This window comes from Arachis hypogaea, chromosome 16 (genome assembly GCF_003086295.3).
Source record: "Arachis hypogaea cultivar Tifrunner chromosome 16, arahy.Tifrunner.gnm2.J5K5, whole genome shotgun sequence".
NCBI lineage: Eukaryota > Viridiplantae > Streptophyta > Magnoliopsida > Fabales > Fabaceae > Arachis > Arachis hypogaea.
Window position 1 is genome coordinate 146,766,638 of NC_092051.1, and position 27,856 is coordinate 146,794,493.

At 32.1% G+C, this 27,856-nt stretch overlaps 1 protein-coding gene across 6 annotated transcripts; it reads left to right on the plus strand.

Annotated features, from left to right (window-relative positions):
• The first annotated feature begins 1,945 nt into the window (after positions 1-1,945).
• Positions 1,946-27,599, plus strand: LOC112697642 (cytokinin dehydrogenase 7). Of its 6 annotated transcripts, none has more exons than XR_011874655.1 (6): positions 1,946-2,920; positions 3,178-3,453; positions 5,978-6,240; positions 26,603-26,679; positions 26,774-26,847; positions 27,345-27,599. XR_011874655.1 is itself a non-coding variant. In XM_025750896.3 (4 exons), exons 1-4 carry the CDS (start codon positions 2,225-2,227, stop codon positions 6,426-6,428), a joined length of 1,275 nt encoding a protein of 424 aa, XP_025606681.1. In that variant the 5' UTR covers positions 1,946-2,224; the 3' UTR covers positions 6,429-6,566. The 6 variants fall into 6 exon arrangements, 2 of the variants coding, with proteins under 2 accessions (XP_025606681.1, XP_072077583.1); XR_011874656.1 differs by lacking the exon at positions 27,345-27,599 and adding an exon at positions 26,981-27,062; XR_011874657.1 differs by lacking the exon at positions 26,603-26,679 and having other exon boundaries at positions 27,345-27,594.
• The last annotated feature ends 257 nt before the right edge of the window (positions 27,600-27,856 follow it).

Here is a 27,856-nt window from a genome sequence, read left to right on the forward strand (position 1 = left end):
ATTTTACCTCCTGTTTCTTTTTTGTTAAACACTCAATTCAATATAACAAATTGTTACTACGTCTTCCATTTTTTTATTTTTTTATCAAGGAGAGAATTTATTCCACGACAGAGTATCAAACGGATTCACTTTCAACCCACGACATATTTTAAAATTGATTTACTTCCAATAAAAAAATTGCTACTACTACGTACTCAATTTAAAAATCGACTTTTTTTAATAAAAAACTGTTTCACCTTCAATCGTACTTAACCCACAGGAGAATTAGATTACTCTTTCACTTTTAAACTTGGTCTGGTACACGTTTTTCTTTTCTGCATCTTGTTCTCTTTCTGATAAATAGAAATAAAAATTTGACATCAACAATCACGTCAACGTCGACTCACTTGGAAAGAATATGCCAGGCGAAGAAGACAGAACATGACTGAAGAACAAAAACAGCAACACCTAATTAGAAGACGTGCAACTTATCGGGAGATGATTCGACGAGAAAAATAAGTTGTCATATCAACTGATACAACTCCAATTCCAACTCCAATGCCGTACCTGATTAACTACAATAAAGTAAATATTACAATATTAATGACAGTGACAATTGCATTTATGATACATATTTTTAACTTTATTGTTATTACTCAGAAGTGAAATTGAATTAGGTTCATCCACTCAAAATTTATTCTATTGGTTGGGGAGGTATAGTTAAAGCAGACAAAACTCCCTTATGAAAAATGATAAAAAGAGAAATATTGGATCAATAGAATCAAAGGTAATGCAATAAACTTTTAGTATATAATAAATAAAACCGTCTATTTCGACTTATATACCAATTATGTTAAAAGTTTAACTTTTTTTTTAGCCATGACTCAAAAGAACACAACCAACTCATTTCGGTACAAAATAATATCATTTCTCGTAATTGTTATTAAAAAAACTACCTAACAAATCAGATGTAATATCATTTAATTTACGCTTTGTCAATAATAACTCATGAATTATAATCATTTTTTTTGTCCTTTCAAAAAATTCAATGCAAAAAAAGATATCTCAATTCTACAGGTTTAAATTAAATTTTTTTCTATAATAAAGAATCAATTTGATTGAATATACCTAAAGCGTTTATATAATTATTTTTATGGTAAAAAAAATCTGACAATTTTTCAAGACAAAAGAAGTGATTGATAAAGAGATGTATGATGAATTATGAAGAATGTTTTTCAAGTACATCATCTTTATATTCTCCTTTTTTTTATTAATTATCTTATAGTTTGATATTTAAAAAAAAAAAAAAGCATATCCATGATATTTATGCATAATTAACCTTTTGAAATAAGCAACATGCATTTTGGTTTATATATACTATTTTTAAGTTAGGATAACATTTTTATCATTATTTTATGAACCATATCTATTTCCGATAACATATATACATATTTTTATTGTTTGCGTTTATAATTTAGCAATTTAAATGTTTTTATAGTAATATTAATTTCAACCAGACTATCATATAAATAATACTATGTTAAGTTTAAAATAATAAAAAAAATTTATCTGACAAATTTAAAAGGTGAATAACATATTGATAAAAAAGATACAATTAATTTCTTAAAAAATAATAGAAAAGTGGCTAAGATATCTGTTAAGCCACTAATAAAAACAAAATATAAAAACTCATTTACAATTATTTTTATATAAAATTACAAATTAAAAATTATTATATAATTCTACAAATTTTTACCAAAAATAAAATATTTTATGATTATGATGGTACTAATTTTTATTTTATTTTAAATTTAATTATTTTAACTATCTTTATAATTTTATTAAATTTATAATTAAATATATATTTTTAATTTTATAACTAAAAGATATAGACATAATTAAAAATAAAATAAAAATTTAATTATAAATTTAATAAAATTATAATCAGTAATAGAATAATTAAATTTTTATTACATTTATTTATTTTCGATCATCTTATGTTTTTAAAATAAATTATTTCCATTTTTTATTACAAGAAGATTCCATGTAAATCCAAATCAGCCCCCTATTTAAACGCCACAACGCCACGCCAGAACCTCACATGCACCATTACCACAATCACACACACACAATACACAGAATACCCCAAGATCCAAATAAAGCCCAAAACAAAAAATAAAAAATAAAAAATATAATAATCAACAACCATTTCAGTGTTTCACTGTTTAACCGGTTACCGGCGAAAATGATAGCGTACCTGGAACACTTCGTTCACGGAAACGACGCCGAATCGAGGCAAGACGACACTGACGGCGACGTCGTTTCGTCCCTCGACGGCCTCGAAATCACAACAGCCACCGCCTCCGCCGGCAAAGACTTCGGCGGCACAAAATTCTCGAAGCCGCTCGCGGTCGTCCGTCCATCCTCTGCCGTCGACATCGCTCGTGCCGTCCGAGCTGCGGCGGCCACGGCGAATCTCACGGTGGCGGCTCGAGGCAACGGTCACTCCATCAACGGCCAAGCCATGGCGCACAGAGGCTTGGTCCTCGACATGCGCGCCATGGAGAATCACTGTTTTCGTTTCGGTGCTGAAAACGGTAGCGGTGGTTTGCGATACGTTGACGTTCCGGGAGGGGCATTATGGGAAGACGTGTTGAAACGGTGCGTTTCGCAGTTCGGTTTGGCGCCGAGGTCGTGGACGGATTATTTGGGTTTAACGGTTGGGGGAACGCTGTCTAACGGCGGCGTTAGCGGACAGGCGTTCCGTTACGGACCTCAGACGGCAAACGTGACGGAGATGGAGGTTGTTACTGGGAGAGGCGAAACGGTTATCTGCTCCGAAAAGCAGAATTCGGAACTTTTCTTTGCCGCGCTTGGTGGTCTTGGACAGTTCGGTATCATTACCAGAGCTAGAGTCCTTCTTCAACAAGCTCCAGACATGGTGAATTTTTTTTAAACCTTATTAACAAAAAAAACATATACATTTTTTCTGATTTAATTTTTCTACATTATCAACGTAAAATATTTTAAACTAAACTCTCAACTATAAATTCCTATAAATTCAAGTGAAGTTGGCTACAACTAAATTTTTATTAAATTAAAATTGTTGGTCTTATAATGCATGAAGAAAACGTTTGAGGAACGTAAATGTGTGCATTTAATGTAATTTAAAACAAAAATTTTGTTTGTGATGGTTAGGTGAGGTGGATAAGGGTAGTGTACTCAGAATTTGAGGCGTACACAAGGGACGCGGAGTGGCTAGTGAGTTTGAGAGAAGGAGAAGGTTTTGACTACGTGGAAGGCTTTGTCTTTGTGAACAGCGATGACCCTTGCAACGGCTGGCCCACAGTCCCCATTCACCCTAACCAACGGTTCGACCCGGTTCGTCTCCCTTCCAACGCTGGACCCGTCCTCTATTGCTTAGAACTCGCCCTTCATTATCGTCACTCCCACCATCCTTCAACTCTTGATATGGTAATTAATTACTGCCCCAATTCATTCAAACTCTCTTTCTTTTTCTTTTATATTAGGTCTCATTCATTCTTACGATACTTTATCTAAAGTTTAATAGAAAAAGTCTAGAAACTATCAATTTTTGTATTTTTTAATCAGTACTTATATTAACTATTAAAACAAAAGTAAATGATTTTTCATTGTAGATATAATCTCACACCATTAAAAAAAATTGTAATTAAGTTTACGGTTTAATAACTAATTTTAATTTTTTCAAATACTAATTTAGAGTAATTCTTAGTTTAAAGAATATCTAAACTTTCAAAAAAATTATAAAATTTTACAAAAAAAATTAATTTTTTAAAATTACTTTGTTCTTTATTTTTGAAAAAAATAAACTTAATTGACGGTTTTTTTGTTTTATTTTTAATCACTCGTTATTAAATAAAGAATATTTTTACTTTTTATTAATTAAACAAATCTTTATTCTTTATTTTATAGGAATAATTAACATTTATAAATACCTACTAAGTAGATTTTATAAAAATAAACTACATGCATTTTCTTTAAAAAAAATAATATTAAGGCCTATAACTTTCAAAAGATATACTCTCTCCATTCTTACTTAAAAGTTCGAATTCAAATCTATTTTTAACTTTAGGAAAAAAAAAATATCTCTAACAACATATCATTCTCTATTTTTTTTTAATAATACATTAGCATTTGCCGTTTTTCCCCTCTTTTAGCATGGTATATGATACACTTCGCTAGAAGTTATTTGTCTTTTAAACCCTTTTTATTAGGGGGGTCACAGGGGTCGGGCTAATAGTGGTGTCCCCCATAAGGGTACGAAGTCCCCTTATGATACTAAGTTTTGACCTACTGAATATGAGGGCGCTTACTTTAATAAAAAATCACTTAACAATATCCAAAGATTAAAATTGAGTATTCCGTAATTCATTCAATAGCTTTTTTTTTTTACTTTAAAATTTATTAGTAATTTAATGATTAAAAATTAAACTACTAATAAATCTGGAAACTTAAAAGATAGTAATTATAAAAATGATTACTATACAATATTAGTATGTTTTCAGAATTTTCAATTTGATTTTCTCCAAAATACTCAAACTAAAAAGACATTTTTTAATCTTTTATATGGAGTATGAAACAGAGAGATGCCCTTTACTTTAGAAAGAAAATAATAATAATAATAAAGTGGAGGTGATAGAGAACCATTTTAGTGTGTGTATGTCTCAAGTAAAAAGTCAAAACATGCAGAGTTCACCTACACGTGTACGAATTGGCACAGCATAACGTCACATTCTAACAGATCATTGTGTCATTGTGTGTAGTAACTAGTAAGTAATGTTGGGTTTAGCTTTTTGTGATTTCGATTTTCTAGAAAATTCTACTCTTTTTCTTTTCTTTTTATCTTTCTAACTCTCATTTTCATCTTAATTTAGTATACGCATGGGTGTCGAAATAAGTTAAGTTAAATTTTCAATAAATTATTTTTAATTTAACTTTTAAGAAAATTATGTGATATATTATTATTATTAAAATGAACATATTTTTCTGGGTACGTAGTTTAATAAATGCAAATGGTTGTTCGTGAACTGAAAACTGACTACTCGGTCGTAATGTATCTTCCATTGGATTTTCTGACACAACACTTTCCCTAAGAAGCTTATGTTTTCTTTGTTCAAATTACCAAAAGGGACTTGTACCTTTATTAGCTATTAGCGTAAAAAGGGTAATGTAGGGTTTCTTTATAGGTGAGGTTAAAATGGTCATGTTACATCATTAGGTGCTCCATATTGCTCTGATCATTGAGATCTCCCTGACGTTACGGTCCCCACACACTTCAGGAAATAGCCAAAAATAAGCCATCATTTTCTGCAATCTCTTGTAAAATAAATAAAACTATTTATCATTTTCTTTTTTTCATGACGTAAATACCTTCCTTTGTAGACTTTGCCACCTATGATATAATTTGTTCATATTCATTAATATTGAATTTATCCAAACATTTCATCATAAATAAATGAGGTTTTTTTATATGAAAATAAAAATAGTGATATATTTTAATATTATAATTTTTGGTATTTTTTAAAAGTGTAGAAGATACACAAATTGAAAGATCCGATTTCTATACTTTAAAATTTTTAATTTTTTTTAACACAATTTTTTCGGTCCGATTTCTGTACTCTCACAAATTTCTTGGTCCGATTTCACAAATCTCTCGGTCCGATTTCTGTATCTTCACAAATCGAACGGTCTGATTTTTGTACTTCTCACAAATTGGACGGTCTAATTTTTGTTTATTTAATTAAACAGTTTTACATTTGAGAATAATACCCCATTAATTCATATTTTAAAAAAACACCGTTGTTACTCCAATATCAAAAACAAAATCTGAATAAATAACATTAAAAGTAATAATAATTATTTTTTATATTAATTATATAAATAATTATTTAATAAAATAAATATAATTGAATGATTATATAAAATTTTATATCTTTTATTTTGTATTTTGTGATAGGAAGTAGAGAAATTAGTTGGACGGTTGCGATTCGTGGAGGGTGTAAAGTTCGAAGTGGACGTGAGCTACATGGAATTCTTGCTACGTGTGAAGCGTGTTGAAGAGGAAGCAAAAGTAAAAGGGATATGGGATGCACCTCATCCATGGCTGAACATGTTTATATCAAAGTCCAACATTGCTGAGTTTGATCGTGAAGTCTTCAAGAAAATCATCAAGAATGGTGTTGGTGGCCCCATTTTAGTGTATCCCCTCTTGCGAAGCAAGTAAGTTCTAGACTTTATACACAAATATATGATAACTGATCTAACCAATAATTTTTAGAATACATACATACAATAATTTCAATTTAACACTTAATAAATTGGTACATTCTAATTATATTTGAATGATTTTATTTGACAAAATGACGAGGTTAAAAGATTCAAACAATGACAACCACCTTTGTGCATGACATACAAGAGGAGATATAGGCCAAAAGGGTCCCATATAAGGGCACAAATTTGTGACCTGTAAATTGAAACTTTAGGTCACATTCACATTTATGAATCACCTGAGTGCTGAGCTCTATATATCTTTTGCTTCTTTGTAACGCCTTTTTTTTTTTTTTTTTTTACTACGCTTTTAATTTTAAGTCCATGGACCACAAATTTAAACTTGGTAGTTAAGATTTTTAGGGTAGGTCTAATATTTTCTACTCTTTTCTATTAAGGGTGAGGCCAAAATAAGTGGGACCAGTAACCCTAAAAAACTTCATCATCTTTTGGTCGTAAGGTAGTCTCAGTTGTTGGGTTTCATCATACTGACCGTTGTACCATATTTTCACTGAATTTATCCGTACATTATGATACACTTTACATCATCTAAATTTTCAAATATTTTTGGAGGTTAATTTCATTATTATTGTATTTTTACTATTTTAGATGGGTAATTTTAATTTATTTCTACTAACCCTAATAATAAAATTGAATTGCAACTCATTTTTACAATACCTATAATAAGAAGTAATATCTATTTTTCTTTTAAAAATATATTGATATAAGATAAACACAAAAGAACTGAAAAGAAGAGATTGTGAGCCAAATTTGGTACATCTATCATATCACATCCATGATACATGTTCCAATGGATTGGGAAAAAAAATCTTAAAGACTAGGGTGAATAATGAAGAAACAAACTAGCTATAGAAAAAGGAAAAAAACAAGATATATATGAGTTCTCTTCAATGTTGCCATTTTATAAATTCTATGTCCCATCATCAAAGTATCTTTCAAAATGGGGTCAGTGGTTGCCAATTAAGAATGGACAAAGCAATATCTATTTTGCCAACCGGATTACAGTGACACCGGATTTTGTATATCATATGGTCTAATTAATATGTATGTATATATGGGGCTCTAGAAACGAGATTTAATTTTGGCAGACAAAAACAACAAAATCACTCTCTCTGGTTCCACACACACAGGGATTTAAATTTATAATTATAATGCTGCCCTATGCCCTTTTCTGGGGATTGGAATTTGCTTCCTCTTTTAAAATTTTAAGGGTCCCCCCCCCCCCCTTGCCCTATGCCCTTTTCTGGGGATTGGAATTTGCTTCCTCTTTTAAAATTTTAAGGGTCCCCCCCCCCCCTTTGCATTTATTTATCAATCATCAAACACACAAATCATAAAAGTCTTGCATCATATCATATCAATTTACATACAATAATTCTTGGATTTTATTATCTATATTAAGAATATAACTGTTTTTATTCAGTATTTTTGAAAAAAATTTTATGACAATATATTTTTTAGTATTAGCTCTTGCTTTAATTTTTCTAGCCATGTGTAATTTAGTTTTGGCCAAATTAGTTACACCCATTTCTCCTACAATTTTGTGAAATTTATCAGTCATATATATATATATTTTAATTATTGTCTAAGTTTATATTAATTTTTCCTAAATCATTTTCAGTAGAATGATTATTGCTGGTATATTTCATAAAATGTAGGAGTGTCAAGTGTATTGTTATCTAAGAAAAAAGTCAATGTATGCTTTTAGAAATAGAAAAACAATAATGGGTTGAATTTTACTAAATCTCATTAATGTGATGAGTCAATTTAATTAACCCTTGATTAGGTTTTTACTTTTTTAATTTTTTTAGAATCAATATTTTTATGGAGGAATTATTAATGTGAATTTTTGTCCTTGTTGAGTTGTCGATTAAGAATTTGATGGGCACAATAATATATTTTTTATATAATGTAAATCTAAATTTAAATTAAATATACTTGGTTGATGCATGACAACTGTGATGTGTAATAAGATCGATAATGAATGGTACATATATATGTCACTTTCAGTTCCGTGGAGCAAAACTAACTAGTGATTTGTTAACACAAAGTCCTTTTCCCCTTTGTCTCTTTGGATTTTAATCTTTTTAACTGTCAATCATCAATTGGAAACCAAGCACTGCATACATGTATATGTGTCTTAAATGAGACAATATTAACCGGCCTTGATGTAATAATATCTTGGTTGAATTTTGTTTGATCATCCCTATATAAAAAACAATTAGTATAAATTATTCTAAAATTAACTATTAATATAGAATATATATTAAAATATAAAATATATTATATAAAAATAAATTAAATTATATATATTTATATATAATTAATTTTAATATATAAATAATATTTTTAAATAATAAATTTTATTTATATTTTAATATTATCTCTAAGACAAGACTATAAAAGTAGAAGATAGAGATTAAAAAAACAAAGATAAATATTATTTTATTTTTAGAATAAAAAATATAGTATTATTGTCTCTTGTCTTTATATTCCTATCTTAGACAATATTCAAATACAGTCTAATAATATATATTGCTATGTTTTTCTTTATATATTCAAACAATAATCAATCATGAATATTTTGGCTATTGAGGTCATGACTACTCATGCATCAAGTGGTGAAGAAGAGCTCAAAAAATGGGAAAGATTAATCAAATAAGCAACATATTAAACTTTATATTTTTTTTAAAATAAATGTGTATCTTTTAATATTTTTATATTTCTACTTTAATATAATTACCAAAAAGGGCCTAATTAATAAGTGAGAAATCATAAAATATATTCTAGTTACTATATTTTGAACTAAAACTTTAATTAAAGTTGAACTCTAATTATTGTAAGAGATATAATTATTTATGTGTATTTTTTTTATCCGTTTAAACTTTTAAAAAAAGTGATATAATGTTGTGATATTAAAATTTTTATGACCAAAAAATTTAAAAGTTCAATTTTTGTTGAACAAAAAAAATTAGTATGAAGTAAAAACAAAAAGAAGAAAAAGACATTTTACGTAAAAAAATTCACACAAATTTAAAAAAAGTTCTGCACGTGAGAAAACATATTAAAAAAATATAACCATAACTTAAACTTTTAGGAGAAGTGTTATCATGATAGATTTATATATATATATTCTTAAATCATAACATTGACGACCTAATCCAAAACTAATCAATATGTAAGATTCCACAGCTTGATCAAGCTTAAAGTTCCTCCATTCTCCAAAATGAAGCAATAAAAAATAATTTTAGAAACAACAAATTTTAGAAAAGGAAAAAATTAGAGAAAATTTTACTCTCCTCCCTTGCGAGATGCTAAAATGATAATTTCCTCCCCTCTATTTTATAAATGTACATTCTTCTCCCTTCTAACCTTTAAAAATCTCTTCTTTAGTCCATTTTAAACCTTTTGTGTTAACTAATGTTAATTTTATCCATTTTTTAAGAAAAAAAATTATTTTAAAAAAAATACTCATTAGCAAAAAATTTATTTTTTATCATTAAATTTTGCTTACCAAAATACTCTTTAATAAATTATTTTTTTATTGATTAAATTGTATTTTTAAAAAGATTTAATAATTATATTATTTTTTTTCTAAAATACCCTTCATTAATTTTTTAATTATTAAATTATAATTTTACCAAAATTTTCGTTAACAATTTTTTTATATTTTACTATTAATTTTTTGATATCTATATATATTATTTTAACATTAAATAAAATTTTTTAGTAAAATTATTTTTCAATATCAATATATATTAATTGTTATACATATTAACAGTGGTAAAAATTTTTAATTTAACATTAAAATAATATATATTGATATCAAAAAATTAATAGTAAAATATAAAATAATTATTAACAAAAATTTTGGTAAAATCACAATTTAATAATTAAAAAATTATTGAAGAGTAGGTATCTTTGAAAAAATAATTTAAGTATTAATTTTTTTAAAAGTATTTTGGTAAAAATATAATTTAATTAATAAAAAATAATTTATTAAAGGGTATTTTAATAAACAAAATTTAATGATAAAAAATAAAATTTTTGCTAATGGATATTTTTCAAAAAATAATTTATTTTTTCTTAAAAAATAGATAAAGTTAATATTAGTTAACACGGAAAATTTAAAATGGATTAAAGAGGAGATTTTTTAAAAATTAAAAGGGAGGAGACTGTACATTTATAAAATAAAGGAGAGAAGAGTGTCATTTTTACATCTCACAGAAAAATGAAGTGAAATTTTCTCAAAAAATTAACATCCCCATCGCCCTCTATCTGATTTGTATGGTTAACCACCATAACATCATTACATGAACCCCAACTATTTATTTATTCCAAGGGTATGTCGTATAAAGTGTCATATAATGAATAGTCACATAGCATGATTTCATTTTTTTCTTTGCTTTTACTCTATTAAGACAGAAGCTAGACCAAAAATAAATGTAACAAATTAAACAACTCAATTAATATAATGTTTTTCATAACTAAAAACTTCAAATTAAAGATTGAAAAAGTTCTAAACATTAAAAACTTGAAGGTTAAGGCAATTTGGTTTAGAATTAGGTGCATGTCATTAACTTTTTCATGTAAAAAGATCAAATCTAACACAAATAAAAGAAACTAAAAATCCCAACAAAAGCACTCACTTTTTTTTTTCTCATTTCCATTCCAATTTGAATGATCTGGTTTCATACACAAACCCTCGGGCTCTGCTTGTTTGACGCGGAAAGCAAAACACAATCTTACTTTCACAATTTCTTTAATATTATTTATTAATAATAATTTATTTGATTTTTACTTTTACCCTTATTAAAAGTAGAGAAAACTAAAGTAAAAAGAAGAGAATTACTACTTTTTGGGGTCCCCTACGTAGCTTTTAGAAGGCAATAATAAGAACATGATTTCTTGTAAGAAGCACCAACCAATTGCATAGTGGTTACTTGATTTGACTCATGCAAAAGTGGCATCTACGTCCCTTTGGTAAACGTGTCATGCAAGGACGTGTTTTTTTCTTTTTTCTTTTACATTAAGTAATAATAATTAATCATATGAATTGGTGGGAGAATAAAGAGAGGTTGAAATTATATGAACGGTTCATCATTAGCTAGTTAACTATCACTTTTGTATCACTCATATTTGGTCAAATTTAAAATTCATCGTCAAGTTTAATTAGAGTTAATTTTCTTCGATCAATATTAATTCATCTTTAAGCATAATAACCAAATCTTAAACATTATTTAAATTAATTCTAAAAACTTTAAATCGGACACTTTTGATTCCTATTAAACTTTTATTTTGTTAGAAATTCTTGATAATTATTTTTCGTCAAACAAAGAGTTAATTTATTTTAGAGTGTATTTTCTTGATCTAGTGTCTTATATTAAAATTTGCGAAAGATTTATTTGTCCAAATACGCACATTAAAAATTATTTAATTGATAATGATAGAGAGACTAATTTATTTTATAAGAGTAATTCTCACTAATTTTTTAAAAGAGATGACTTTTAGAGAATATAAATTTATTGTGTACTAAAGTGCTCGATCTAAAATTATTTAGAGATCAATGTAATTCTATTTACACGTACAGTGAGAGTTGGCGGATTAGGTTAGTTTATGGGAAATACAAAATTATGTTTAAAAAATAAGACATGGACAAAAATATTGTACGTGTCTAGAGACACTGACACTGAACTAGCATATTTTGTGTTCTTCTTGACAAAAAAGATATAGAGACACTAACAAAAGATATAACTTATTTTTTATTTTTCTATTATTATTTTTATTAAATTTGTATAATTATAATTTTTATCATTATATTTTTTTCTTAACTTTTTTTTATGAAAAATGACAATAAATTAATTTGTATAATTTGTTATAGTTTATCATCAAACAAATATAAGAACATTAATTTTAGTATTTTTATTCTTTATATTTTGTTCTCAATATCTCGTTATATCCTGTTTTCATAACAAAACACAGCCTAAGTGTCTCGTTAAACTAAGCATCAACTTTTTTCATTTTTTTTTCTCTTTTTTTTAAATCTTTATTTTCCACGTGTTGAACCATGTGATTTATCTTCTTTTGTTGGAAGAATAATATGTATATAGTAAGTATCTATTTGAATGTTTTGAGTTATAAATAGAATAAAACTATATAGAAAGCAGAGCTTCTTTTTCATCCATGGAAGACTATGAGGTACCGAATCCGATTTGCTTCATTATTTGATAGGATTGTGTTCTCATATGCCATAGATGAGATTTGGCTTCACTAATAACTATGCTAAGCAGAATATTCCACCTTTTGGAGCTTAATAAAGAAAGCATGGTCAATGTTTGAATAATTCATCAATATTCGTGGAATTTTAATTTAATTTTCATGCATGCATGCATGGATGCATATGAATGTTGAAGGAAAAAAGAATTGATGCTTTTGGATTTGTACTATGTGAACATGTGGTTCCTTAATAAAAACAAGTGTTTGGCTATTGTTTATTATCAAATATGGAAAAAGAACTAGTTTAAGAGAAGGACATACTTTGAGTTAGGCTCATCTATCGATTCAGATATATAAACTACTTTTTAACAAAAAACACTCTAGTTAATAGTTGAAGGGGACATACTTTAGGAAAAAAAATATGTGGGTGGCGGACTTTGGTGGAAAAAAAGTAAATTTTGTGGAGGTTGAATGAACCCTCTACTATTGAAATAGCTGAAAACTCAGGTGAAGTCGATATCTGAGTGTCGTTCGATGAAAATTTAGTCAAATCAGTCAAATTATCTAACAGCTCTTAGATATCAACTTCACGTAAACCATTGAAATAATATAATAGAATTATTTTTTTCTCAATAGAATAAGCAATTTTTTTCATGGTAGTATAAACAAACTTTTTTTACGGTATAATGATCAAACTTAATTGATTGAACTATTTGTGTCTATTTCTATTTTAATTTTTTTAAAAAAAAATAATTTTATGATATGGTATTAAATTTCTATGACCGAAAAATATAGAATTTGATTTTTATTGAATTCTAAAAAAAAAAGAATTTTAGTATAAGATTAAAAAAAATTAAGTAAAAAATTTAAATAGTCCAAAAAATATAACTATTTTGTATATTTATGTGTTTTTTTTATTAGTTTAAATTTTTAAAAAGAATGGTTTGATGGTAATTCTAAATATGAGTTAATTATATATTAATTATTAGAGGCTAATTTATGATCACTATATAGTATAATTGATTTTTTTTATTGAATTTGTTTTCTATGACTAAAATTGGGTGACCATTATTGACATTTGACTTAATTTATCCACAGTGAACAAAAGTTATACGATAACATTTTAGAGTGAGAATACACCAAAATCTAAAACTGAATAAAATAAAATAAATATATTATAGTGTGAAAAAGAAGTTTTCTCACATAATATTTAGTGTCATTTACATTAGCATATGCATATATAGCATTGTGAATTTGTGATTTATCTTTTCTTTGTATATATTTGGGAGTAGTGAATATACCAAATCAGTCCCCACAAAATAATCAGTCAGACACTTCAATTTTTGGTAAATATTAACTACCATATTAATCTCTAACATTTAAATTAATTCTCTGATGTCAAATTCTTCTAAAAAAATTAAACAAATCCATTTTTATTGTTACTTAATAAAGACATAAAAGTTTTTAAAATTTTTATATTAATTCCTATATAAAGATAAATAAATTAACGTGAAAATTGGTTTTTATGATAAAACAAAAATTTGAATTTTGATTTAATAATTAAAATTTTTTGAAATTGATGGGAAGTATTAGTGATCTGTAGTGGGGAAAGAGGAGGAATAATGAAAGCTAGCAGAACGTTCAGACCAACCCATTTGACTTGGGCTAAGATTAGGTCAACCAAAATTTTGGATATAACTTTTTTTTTTTGGGGCCAATGAATTTTACTTTTTAATTTGATCCCTTTGATGACCACAGGCTACATATTGGACCATAATACTCTTTTCTTTTTTTTCACGATACTTTTGTTTTTGGTGGGATGCACTCTCTGATTTTATTTACACTTAAATTCCATCTTTTTCTACAGAAAATAAAACAAATCCCTTTTGGGCCCCCTTTACCAGAAAATCAACACGTTTTTTAGAACAGCCAAGTTTTAGTCCAATAGAAACCAGGGAAGTTACTAAATTAGGGCACTACAGCTTTGACCCAAAAAAAAAAAATAGGGCACTATAGCCTCTTTCAAGAGGCTCATACCAAAAACATGTTGCCCTACACAATTGGAAACTATAATGTGTTGCAGACAAAAACATAGTATGAGTTTGGCCTTTTTATAATAACTATAATATTGTTAACAATCTTATCAGTATTAATCTGTCACGGATTGAAACTTCATTTAAAAATTTATTGTTGGTTAATTTGTTGTTGTATGCACAACGCCAAATTAGTCATCCTTAGCATGTGAAAAACCAAAAAAAAAATCTTATTAGTAAACAAAAAATATATATTATTGAGTCAAGATTGAGGTAAAATATATTAAAACTAAATCTTTGTTAACCAAAGTAATTACTAGTTTTACATTATTGAAAGATATCTTTGAATTAAACATATAATACATGAGTATTTTTAATTCTCTCAAGGGTATATATAATTCATAATCTAAATAACACGTTACCTAAACTTATTTTAGTAGTACTAGGCGGTTGGGCCACTTTTCTTTCTTTATATATATATATATATATATATATATATATATATATATATATATATATATAATACAATAAATACAAAAAAAATTACCCTACTTTTATGATTAAATAATTCAAAAGGAGTATAAAGCAATAATATAGGTATAGATTATAGAAAACAAAAATTTTGTCTAAATAATATGAAACTTATAACTAGTTTATATTTTAAATTTTCAATTGTATAAAGCAATGCTTTAATTGATTCAATGGTCGGTACGATAGCTTGCAGCAAAGTATGATGCATGATGCATGATGCATGAATTAATTTAAAAGTAAAATTTGTTATGTAATTTTAATGGGGACATATCACATATTGATGTTGGGTGTTTATATATATAAAAGCTACCCAAAAATTTGCTTCTCACCACCAACAACAACAACCACACTATTATGGCAAAAATATATATATAGGATTAATATAAAAGAGAAACTAATCAAAGATAGAAGATCACACTTAACTCTCTAAAATAAAATTTAAACTTTAGAGGATCCGAATCCATATATATATATATGAATTTAATTTTAATATATTGTCGATAAAAAATAATTATACATATATTTAATTACATAACTTCATATTAATAAAAGTAATTATCTTTTATATTGATTATTTAAATAATTATTTAAACAAATATAGATAATTTAACGATGGTATAAAACGTTTGAATTTGAATTTTCTAAAATTTGAATTTTACTTTAGAGAATAAAATATGATCTTTCACCATTTATTTTATAAGTGGAATCAAGAATAAATGTGAGAGAAAAACTATTCAAAAGTAGAAGATCACACTTTTTATTCTCTAAAATACAAATTTAAAATTTAGAGGATCCAAATTCAAAACGTTCTGTGCATAAAACTAGCTAAAAGTAGTTTAAGTGAAGTGAAATGGAGTTGTTTTTTTTTTTTTTTGACAGAAAGGAACGTTTCTCAATTATAGGAAAGCCAAACGGTACTTACAAATTTCAAAGAAATATCAATTCTACATAAATAACAAGACGAAAGATATCCTATGTATTGAACTAAAATCTGATAGCAAGCCCAACATTCGATTCTTAAAAATCTTAAAAGAAGAAACAGAGATCAAACAGAATATCTTTTGTTTCTAAATTTACACATATGTGCTGTAAGCCAATAAGATACATCTTCTTCTTCTCCATATAAATCTGAATATTTTTTGAATCTAAAAGTTTTCCTGTAAATGAAACCATTTTTTCATCGAGTTTTCCTTCAAGATTTGAAAAGATCTGTATCGTTAGAACACCACCAGCACCCATAACAGGAACCAAAATGCCACCACAAACAAGGGGAAAAATCACAGATGGGTTATACAAACAGGAACACAGAGCTAAGCTCAAGTCCGAAAAAAATTATTTTAGATCTAGATCTGGATCTCAAATCTAGATCTCTAAAAGAAAAACAAAAAACAGAAATTAAAACAAGAACTGGGAAGGCAAAGAGAAAAGAGAGGAGAAGTTGAAGAGGTGACGGAGCAGAATGCGTGGAGGTGAATGGAGAACAGAAACCAAAGGAGAAGGAGAAAGGAGGAAGAAGAAGGAGAGGCGGAGAAGACGAAAAGGGAAAAAAGTTAAGAAAACAGGAGCAAAGAAGAAGAGGTAGGAGGAGATAGGAGCATCGGAGGGCCACCGCAGCCTAGATTGAGGCGGCGGCAGCAGCCCTCAAAAGAGGTTTTAGGGTTTATCTCAATGAAAAAGAGAGAGAGAAAATCAACCAGAGTAGTGCGAAGTGAAATGGAGTTGTTGCCACCACTAAAACTACGCAATCTTCTGTTGCTCATTGAAACTTGAAAGGAAAGACAATACATATACACATACATTGCCATCAATAATGTTATATAGGATAGTTGCAAAAGAATAAAGATCAAAATACATATGTTTAATACGTGTTTAATTTGTACTGTTGATTATACATTTTTGTTATTTCTACATAATTATCTTGTATGATTGTTAAAATGAATTATTTACATAACATTATTGTAATAGTATCATACACATATGAGAAAATATCTAAGTCTTATAATGACAAATGGGTTCACTCTAGACAATAATAATCATCATACAAAGAAACATAGTGATGATGATGGAAGGACGCTAATTATATTATATATTCAAAAATACTATGTAAAAACAAATTAACAATATTTTTATATAAAATTAATAATTAAAAATATTAAATAATAACTTAGTTAAATATATTAAATTATTTAAATATTTTTCATTTTTAATTTCACATAAATCAATTATAATTTTTAACAATAAAAAAATCAACTACCAAATTAATTATTATATTAATACTATTATTTAACCCAAATTTTATATGTATTTTATATTTAACATATATTTTATTCAAAAAATAATTTAATAATTAATTTATTTTATACACATAATATAATTGTATTATATTTTATTTATTTTAGGGCAAAAAACCATTATAAGTCAATGTGCTCTAGAATTTACGTTAATAAGCCAAACTGAATATGGTTTCAGTAATGCGCCAGATCATATATTAATATAATTCGAACCAAGTTGGTTCGAACTGCATTTGGTAATAATTTGAACTAGGGCAGTTCGAATTATGAGTTGAGTCTTCTTCATAAATCGAACCAGGTTGGTTCGAACTTCGATTGCAAGTAATTCGAACCAGGATGGTTCGAATTATAGAGAGATAAGCCGTCCAAAGTAATTCGAACCAGGCTGGTTCGAATTAAACAAACCTTAATTCGAAGGAGGCCGATTCGAATTAGTGGGAGAAAGAGCTCTATATATATGGCTGTAAACGTGAGTTGGTCTCATTAGAGGGAGTAAGATGGCTAGTGAGGAGAGTTTTGTTGTTTTAGTTCACCACAGAGGATCCATTAAGAGGAAAACTCATTCCGGAGTGAAGTTCACAGATAAGAATCCTCTCTGTATTGTCGTTACTCCTACGACGAGCTTTGATGACCTTGTTAGATCTGTACTGATGAAGCTCGGTCTAGAAGGTGCGAAGCGGGTTAAGAAGTTTTTCTATCGCATTCCAATCACGGTGCTCCATGATACCGTGAAGTATGATTGTTTCACGATTAGTAGCGATGAGGACTTGCAAGTAATGTTTCTTTGTCGGCGGCAGTTTCCGGAGGTGAGGACACCAGAGTTGTTGGCAAAGCTGGTTGATGTGGTATCCAGCTCAGGGGGTTCGAACCGGAATACCACCACTTTAGCCACGGCAGCCGATTCTAGTTCTCGGCCTGCCATTGGTTCTTCCTCCGTCCCTGTGTACCAGCCAGTGGTCCAACCTGTCGCCTCCCCGTCTTTTGCTGTTGATCTCAACGGCAGCGTAGGCTACGAGGTAGGTTCAAGGGAAAATCTGCCGAACGCTTTACTGGGCGTTGCACCGCTTGGCGTTGGAGACGGATTGTTGGGTGATGCAGAGGAGGATGACGTCGAGCCGGATATGATTGACGATGACAGCGGCGATGATATTGGAGCGAGTGAGCCTGCATTGGCGGTAGGTGGTTCTAGCTCTGACACACAACAGTATCCACCTCATTTTTCCTCTTTGGACTTGGATGCCCTGAGGCAGGATGGGTTTTTTGGGCACTCTGTTGGATTCGGAGCTAGAGATGCGGAAGGGACTGCTGGTCTGACAGAGTTCCAGGTTGGTCAACAATTTCAGGATAAAGATCAGGCCCTGTTAAGTGTGAAGACTTACAGCATCCGGCGAGGGGTACAGTACAAGGTAATCGAGTCTGATTATCGCCGGTATGTGGGCAAGTGTTCTGAGTTTGGGAATGGGTGCACATGGTTGATTCGACTGAGTCTCCGGCAGCACAAGGGCATTTGGGAGGTCAAACGATACAATGGACCTCACACTTGTCTTGCCACCTCCATCTCGAGTGACCACAGGAGTTTGGATTATCATGTGATATCGGCGTTCATTATGCCAATGGTTAGGGCTGATGCATCCGTCAGCATCAAGGTGCTCCTGAATGCCACGGCAGCACACTTTGGGTTTAGACCGACTTACAGGAGGGTCTGGATGGCGAAGCAGAAGGCTGTTGCCCTCATCTACGGTGACTGGAATGAGTCATACAACGAGCTGCCCAGGTGGGTGTTGGGAGTCCAGTTGACGATGTCTGGTACTGTTGCAGTCCTAAGGACTAGCCCCGTTCGAGTTGGAGGACAGGTAGACGAGTCTCAAACTTATTTTCACAGACTTTTCTGGACGTTTCCACCATGCATCAAGGCATTCCGTCATTGCAAGCCGCTAGTCAGCATTGACGGCACCCATCCTTATGGCAAGTACGGGGGAACATTGCTCATCGCAATTGCACAGGACGAGAACTCCAACATTCTACCTATTGCATTCGCACTAGTAGATGGTGAGAATGCTGAGTCTTGGGCATTCTTTCTCTCCCACCTTCGTCAGTACGTGACACCGCAGCTGGGTCTGCTGGTTATATCAGACAGGCATAATGGCATCAAGGCTGCGCTTGAGGCTCCTGACGGAGGTTGGTTACCTCCATCTGCATACCGTGCATTCTGCATTTGACACGTAGCTGCTAACTTTGCCCTTACCTTCAAGGGCAAAGACGCACGGAGGCTTCTTGTGAATGCGGTGTATGCCAAGACCGAGGTTGAGTTTGATTACTGGTTTGATATTCTGTGGTCTGAAGACCCGAAGATGTGTGAGTGGGCGAACCGGATTGATTATTCCTTGTGGACTCAGCATCGTGACTAGGGGCGGAGATTCGGTCACATGACGACGAATATCTCCGAGTGTGTGAACTCAATCCTCAAGGGTGTCAGAAACCTACATGTATCCTCGCTGGTGAAGGCAACATATGGAAGGCTTGCGAAACTTTTTGTTCGCAAGGGGAGAGAGGATGAGGCCCAGATGGAAACCGGACAACAATTCACTCAGCACTTGGCCAAGTGTATTGAGGCCAACTTGAAGACGGCAAGGTGCTTCACGGTGACTTTGTATGACAGGGATAATTCCGAGTTCACCGTAGCCGAAACCACTCCGACTGGTTCCTTCTCATTGGGTAGCTACAAAGTATCGCTTGCCGCTCGGACATGTGACTGCGGGTACTTCCAGGCGCTTCATTTCCCATGTCCGCACGCACTTGCATGTTGTGCCTACTCACAGGTGAACTAGACCACTTATGTTCACAGCGTGTATATGATTAGTTCGGTATTCAGTGTGTATCGGATGGGATTCACCCCTCCGATTCCGGAGGGTTTCTGGCCACCATACAACGGGCCTACTGTGATACCGGACCCTGACAAGAGGCGTGCGAGAGAGGGTCGTCCGAGCTCCACCAGGATACGAACAAATATGGAAGAGGCAGATCTAAACCGTCCAAAGAGATGTGGCCTATGTCGCCAACCCGGACACACACGTCAGAGTTGCCCCCAGTTGGGTGGATCGTCTCACACTGGGGGCCATTAGTAGCCATGTTCTTAGCGTTAGTACTTATTTTAGTTAAGTTTTATTGTTGATTTTTTAACTTTCATGTATTCAGCATGCTGCGTTAAGTAATGAATATGTTATGTATCACTTTGAGTCTTGCTACAAGTACCCTAAATGCAAAATTTAATAAACAAATGTATATATTAGACTGTTATATGATGCAATGATTATAAATAGTTACTGATAAATCTGGTAAACAACCGTTTTCAAAGTACAATTCGATGAACAAACAACAAAGGAAAACAGCTCTAAAATAACAACAAAAGTACATATGGCTGTGATACATGAATAAACTCTACGAAACAAAATACATGATACATGACTCATCTAAACAGATGCGAGCCCGTACCGCAACGACGGGGTACCCGTGCCCGCTGACCTCTGCGGATAAACGGCTCCTCATCCTCGATCTCATCCGTGTCCTCATCCGGCCAGGCTGTGTAGGTGGCGTAAAATGGGCGGGTGCCGCAGACTGCCCGGCAACAGACTCTGATGCAGCAGCGTAGGCGGATGGTGGGGTACCTCCCAAACCAAAATGGTCACCAACAGATGCCGTAGGAGGCTCGTTCAGATCAATGTCTAACGGTGCCTGCGTGCCGAATGTCTGACCACGCCTCCGGGCCGGCACGTCCTCCTGCATGATGGCGGTGATGTCATCCAGAAACTGTTCACCCCCGAAGTCCGCATCAAGCGTATCTGAGGCAAGGAAGTCTGACCACTGTGATCCCGTAATAACCCATGGGGTACCCTCCTGCTGAGGCTGGTCATGGGCGGGTACACCAACGAAGTAATCTCCAAGAGGCCCCGACCCAAGTCCAGCATGACCAGGGTCAGCCACGTCACCCATACCTGACCCATACCACTCACCTCCTTGTCCGCCATTGTGGGTACTAACACCATGAACTGCAACAGCCCCCTGCACCATCCCCGCCCACGGGACCATGCTGATCGTCGACATCGTCGTCAGGGTCACGAGGACGGTGGTCCCCCGCACCACGCCCTCTCCGTCTCCCTCCCTGGCCTCGTCATCCGCCTCTAGCGGGTCCGTCATCGTCATGATCGTCAATAGCCGCATCAAGCCACCTCCACTCACGCTGGCCCCGTCGTGTCCCCACACGAGCTCTCCTCTCAACCCGCCGCCTGTCCGGCACGTCCTCAGGCCGATCCATGTCAGGAACTCACCCAGCACCCCGCTGTGAGGCCTCAACTGGAATAGGAATGGCTCTCGGATCCATCAACTGCATCTCCGGAGACAGGAACATCTTTCCATGCTGCCTCCACCAATCGAGGAACTGCTGCGACGGTCCAGGGTCGGCAACAACATCAAACTTCAGCACGGTATCCGCACGGGAGTCCCAATAGAGATGCCACTTCTGCAACTGGTACGAGAACCATCGATCACCGCCTCTGCCGTCCTTGGACATCAGAAAGTCGATGTTCAGGGCGGGATTCGGACAGGGCTGCACACCTCCAAACTGCGGAAGAACCCTATCTATCTGATGCCACTCTATGACGGCAAAGTATATCAGCGACGTCACAGACCGCCACAATGCCATATGCCGAGGCTCCAAAGCCTTTGGATGCACAACCTGAAGTATGTCGGGAGTTGTGTAAGGCATCCAGATAAACTGCACGGAGAACTCTCCATTGTTAGGGCAACTCATGAACCCAACTCATAAACTGTGGTTAAATAAAGAAACTTATTACGTAGCGTACTCACTTCCTTGTCATGTAATTGGTCTATCCTCAGCCTCCACATCTGCACTCTAGGACCCTTCTCGCTACCGGAAGGGTTGTATCCTGACCACCTGCATCATAAATGTGTGTTTAGGGTTTATAATGCTTTTTTAATCAACATGGAATTATTTATATTAAATTGAAATAGAGAAGGCTAAGTAGAGTACCTCGACGCCAATGGCCAGCTGAACGTCTCATACCCTTCAGGCCTAAATCGAGGAAATCGCCAGAAGATCCAAGACTGAAGTAGCTGAAGTGGCCCCGCTAACTTGACCACATGTCTATTCGCCACTCGGCACATGCACCGGTACAACCAGGTCAGTGCTGCAGAACCCCAGCTGTAGGTACCCATCTCCTCCAGCCTAGCTACGTAGGGAAGCCATCTGATGTGAATGCGGTTGCCGGACTTGTCCGCAAATAGCTGCGTACCCAACAACATCATGATGTATGCACGGGCATATCTCCGCACAGTCTCGTCATCAGCTCCCTCAGGGCACTCACCAAAAGTCTCCTAAAACCAGCTGCAGTTCACTGCGTACTTCTGAACCTGGTTGGGAGGAGGAACCACTCCGAGCAACTCCTGGAACCACACCCAGGCTGGACGGCCACCCTGGATGTAAATATGGAATTCTGATAGGCAGCCGCTGACGTAACGCCCGTCCACTGGCAAACCCAACTGGTATGCCACGTCCTGAAGTGTGATCGTGCACTCTCCGAACGACATGTGAAACGTGTGCGTCTCCGGACGCCATCGCTCGACGAATGCACTGACAAGGGCCTCGTCTAACCGGAACCATCTATCGTTCATCCTTGCAAGATGGTATAGTCCGGCCATCTGCAAGTACGGAACGTATCTGTCATCGAATCGCATGCCCTGCTGCCGCCGCATGCTCCGGATGCATCGCTGGGGCTGCACATGACATGCACCGCATTGTTAGAACCAGCTTCATAACCAATGACAAACATAGCCAAAACGATAAATCATCAAGAAAATGTCATACTAAATAAAACCGCATAAAAATCCATGAACGAGAACCACATGCAAAACAACTACCATAGACCACACAACTAAACCACTAACATAAAACAGCTAAACTAGAACCACTTTCATAAAACAGCTTAACTAAAACCATGAACATAAAACAGCTAACGCAAAACAATTATCACAAACCACTAACATAAAATAACTAACATAAACCACAAACATAAAAAAACAAACATAAACCACTAACATAAAACAGCTAACATAAAACAACTAACACAAACCACTAACATAAAACAACTAACATAAACCACAAACATAAAAAAACCAAAATAAACCACTAACATAAAACAGCTAACATAAAACAACTAAACCATACCACTAACATAAAACAACAAACACAAACCACTTACATAAAACAACTAACATAAACCACTAACATAAAAAAACCAACATAAAACCATACCACTTACAAAAAACAACTAACATAAACCACCAACTAAACAACCAACACAAAACAACCAACACAAAATAACTAACATAAACCACTAAAATAAACCACTAACATAAACCATCAGCAGAAACCACCTACATAAACCACCAACTAAACCACAATCTAAACCGCATGCATAATCTCTCAACTAAACCACCAGCAATACCACAACGATTTACTGCTAGCATTAAGTTATTTCTGTACTAACCTCGTCGTTGATGACCCCGGCTATATGAGCAACTCCGTCCAAGCGATATAACCGTGCCGGATCGTCCCCCATCAGCAGAGTATTCCGCTCAGGTCTTCGTCGGATAGAATCTGGGTCGTTTTCTCTGGGATTTGGTGGGATAGGGGAAAGGAAGAATGGTTCGAATGAGGCTGATTCGAACTCCTTATATAGCCGAATCACCTGTAATTCGAACCAGGTAGGTTCGAATTATTAATGAGCCACGACAAGGGTAATTCGAACCAGGTTGGTTCGATTTACATGCAATGCTTTCCTATGTATAATTTGAACTAGCCTTGTTCAAATTATGTGCATATTAAGTTCGAACCACATTGGTTCGAATTATGTTCAACCTTTTCTCACCCTAATTCGAACTGCCTTGGTTCAGTTTATTAACATTTGTAGTTCGAACCAGCCTGGTTCGAATTACATTAAAATATCACTTGGCTTATTGCTGAAACAATTTTCGTTTTGACTTATTTACGTACCTTGAAACTGCCATTGGCTTATTAGGATATTTTGCCCTTTATTTTATACTAAGAGTAATCTATTTATATATGTAAATCTTGTTAATTTACACCGAGCTGTAAAAAATTTATTAATACAAGTAAATACAGTTATTAGATTACACACACACACACACATATATATATATATATATATATATATATATATATATAATTTGGTAAATTTAATTATTAAAATAAAAATTTAATTTTAATGTACTGAGAATAAAGTGTTTTATACAGTTACATAATTACATTTATTTTTTGGATAATAATTTATATAGTCAATATAAAAAATAATTATTTTTATTAATATAATATTATGTATATGTAGTTAAATATATATATATATATAATTACTTTACACTGATAATATTTTAAAATTAAATTCTTAAAATAATATCATATAACATACCTAGTTACACCCCCGCGGAAGAACAAAAATGGGTACGGCTAAATAGCCTTCTTGTTCTTGTAGGAATTCGATTTCTGATACGTATAACATGCTTTATTTGGAAATGAATATTCGTCACTATTATTAATAAAGTATTGGATAGATAATTAGCCACTATTATGAACGGGAAACCTCTAGAGAGGGGGAAAACTAATTTTATTATAATTAACACTAATATAATCAGAACAATGAACAAAGTTATCATCAACGAACTATGCTAGATTCTTTAGTAACCATCAAAGGTTGTATTGAAAAGTAAAATCGGCGAACATTAACTACTACACGATAATGTAAAAGAAAAGCGAACATATATTTAGAATTTGATGTTTAATACTTTAATGTTTAATTAAAAATGGGTACTTTAATTTCTTTAGAAAAATGCTAGGTTTTTCCGGTGTAGTTATTAATAGAAAAAATAATTCGAATAGTTTTCGCATATTCAAAATTTATTATATAATCAAATTAATCATAATCAAATTGTATTGGTCGAATAATCAATTTATTAGTCTACTTAAATAAGTATCAGTTCGATTTTTGTTTTGACTAGTGTTACACTCAATTAAATTTATATATAGAACTACAAAAATGCTATGTGTATATCTATTACAAAAATACATATATTTTTTAATTTATTTTTAATATATATTTTATAAAATGATTAATTTAACAATTGATTTTTTATGTAAATGTAACATGGTTGATACAACTAATCGCTTCTTTCTTCTTTTCAAATCTCCTTATACTTCTAATTTTCTGTCTTTTTCTTTTTCACTTACAACTCTCAAATCAAATATGTCCGCCCTCTTCATTCTCCTTTGCCGACCTTGCCTCCGCCTTCTTCCTCTTTTTTCTCCACCCCTTTTCTGACAAACTTCCATCTCTATCTTACTATAATAGTGTTATCGTCGTTGTCTTCATTGTGTGGCGTCATTACTACTTAGCCAAACTCCTTAATTGTCACCTTTCTATCCCCAACATCGCCTACGTTGTCTTATCCAATGCCAACGCTAATCGTTGTTGAATTCTCTATCCCTTAACCAATTAAACTGGAAGTTTCGAATTCCGTAACCGTTTTAGCAGCAGCATGATTTTAAGGGATGAAACCTAGTACTAGTAGCAGTAACACCATCCTCCTCCTTCTTTCTTATTTCCCTCTCTTTTTTTTGTTCTTTTTCTCTGTTTCTTTTAATGGATATTGTGATTTTGATACTGAAATTTGAATTTTGATTTTGAATTTGTTATTGTAAATGAAGAGGAGGAGGTGTATGAGCAGTGGCGGATCCACGGGGGACCTAAGGTGGCCATGGTCCCCCCCAAATTTTTTTTAAAAAAATAGTAAATAGTAATAATTAATAATATTAAATTTTTTTATATATAATATTAAAAAAAATATAAATTACAAAATTTTATAAATTAAAAAAACTAAAAACTGCATTATGTATTAGATATTTGAATTATTGTTGCTCTTGTTAACAAATAGCCCATTCTAATAATTAATAAAAATGGTTCTATTATACTAGCCCAAGCCCATACTATTAATTAAAGTAATCCTAGTACATTTTTCAAATATTTGTTTCAAACTATCATAGGCATAGCGCCACTTTTCTCTCTCTTTTAGTGATTCCCAAACTTTTGGTCTTCTACTCTTCTCATTCTAATTTTCTTTCCATACCAAAACAAGACATATGAAGAAAAACCATTGAAGAGAAGTGAACAACAAAATATTAACCATTGAATGCACAACAAAGATTCAAAGAGGTATATTTCAATTTTTTTTAAGTTAATGACAATGTCAAGTATTATTTACATTATTTATTTAAAATAATTAATTTATTTTTTTTATAATGGACAGTGTTCAAAGATTGAAGTGAGGACGAAACTCAATAGAATTATTTTTTTGTGAGACTTGGAACAAAAAATAATCAGGTAAATCAATAACTTTATTTTTGGTTATTATATATTTGTGTTTCTAAAATTATTTGTTATTGCTCAATAGGTTTAATATTTTTTTTAAGAAAATAATATATATGCAATTATTTTTGTTTTTTTTTTTTGTTAGATAGTTCAAGTTAAGTTAAAAATGTCAAAGATGAAAACAATTCACTCATTTAGTGAGCAAGCAACCGAGCTCCTCATACTGAGTACATCTCTAGATCCTAAAGATGCTTTCAAGTTATTCAATGTTTGCAACATATGCAATCTTGTAAAGAATTTCTATTCTTTAGATTTATCTGAGCAAGAAAAGATTCAATTGGATTATGAGTTACAACATTATGAACTTGATGTGGTTAAAGCTCCAGATTTTCAGAATTTGTCTACTCTTGCTGAATTGTGTCAAAAATTGACAGAGACAGGAAAATCAAATATATATCCTTTAATTGATAGATTAATTCGTCTTGTTTTGACTCTTCCTGTGACAACAGCAACAACTGAACGGGCCTTTTCAGCTATGAAGATTATTAAAACAAGGTTTCGAAACAAGATGGAAGATGAATTTTTAGCAGATTGTATGATTGTATATATTGAAAAGGAAATTGCTTCAAAATTCACTTCAGAGATGATAATTGATGATTTTAGTTCCATGAAGCATCGTCGAGCAAGTTTAAAAATATCAAAATCTTAAAGTATGTAGTTGAACATTGACTTTTATATAATATAATATAATTACTTTTTTGATATATATGCTACAAATCATATTTTGTTAATTTTTTGTTATATTTTATATTTAATTGGCCCCCCTCTTATGAAATTTCTGGTTCCGCCACTGTGTATGAGTATGACTGAATACATCAGAAAAAATAAAAAAAAAATTGGTGGATGATAATGATAGCGAAAAAGAAACGAGATGAGAGTTTTAGGAAAAAAAATTAAAATCAGATATCATATTAAATAGGACATTTTATAAAATTTTTTATAATTATAATAATTGATAAAT

Coding starts and splice junctions, on each gene's coding strand:
- LOC112697642 (XM_025750896.3), top strand. CDS start 2,225: ATGATAGCGTACCTGGAACACTTCGTTCACGGAAACGACGCCGAATCG. Junction 3,454..5,977: donor ATCCTTCAACTCTTGATATG/GTAATTAATTAC, acceptor ATTTTGTGATAG/GAAGTAGAGAAATTAGTTGG. Junction 6,241..6,388: donor TATCCCCTCTTGCGAAGCAA/GTAAGTTCTAGA, acceptor CAAAATGACGAG/GTTAAAAGATTCAAACAATG.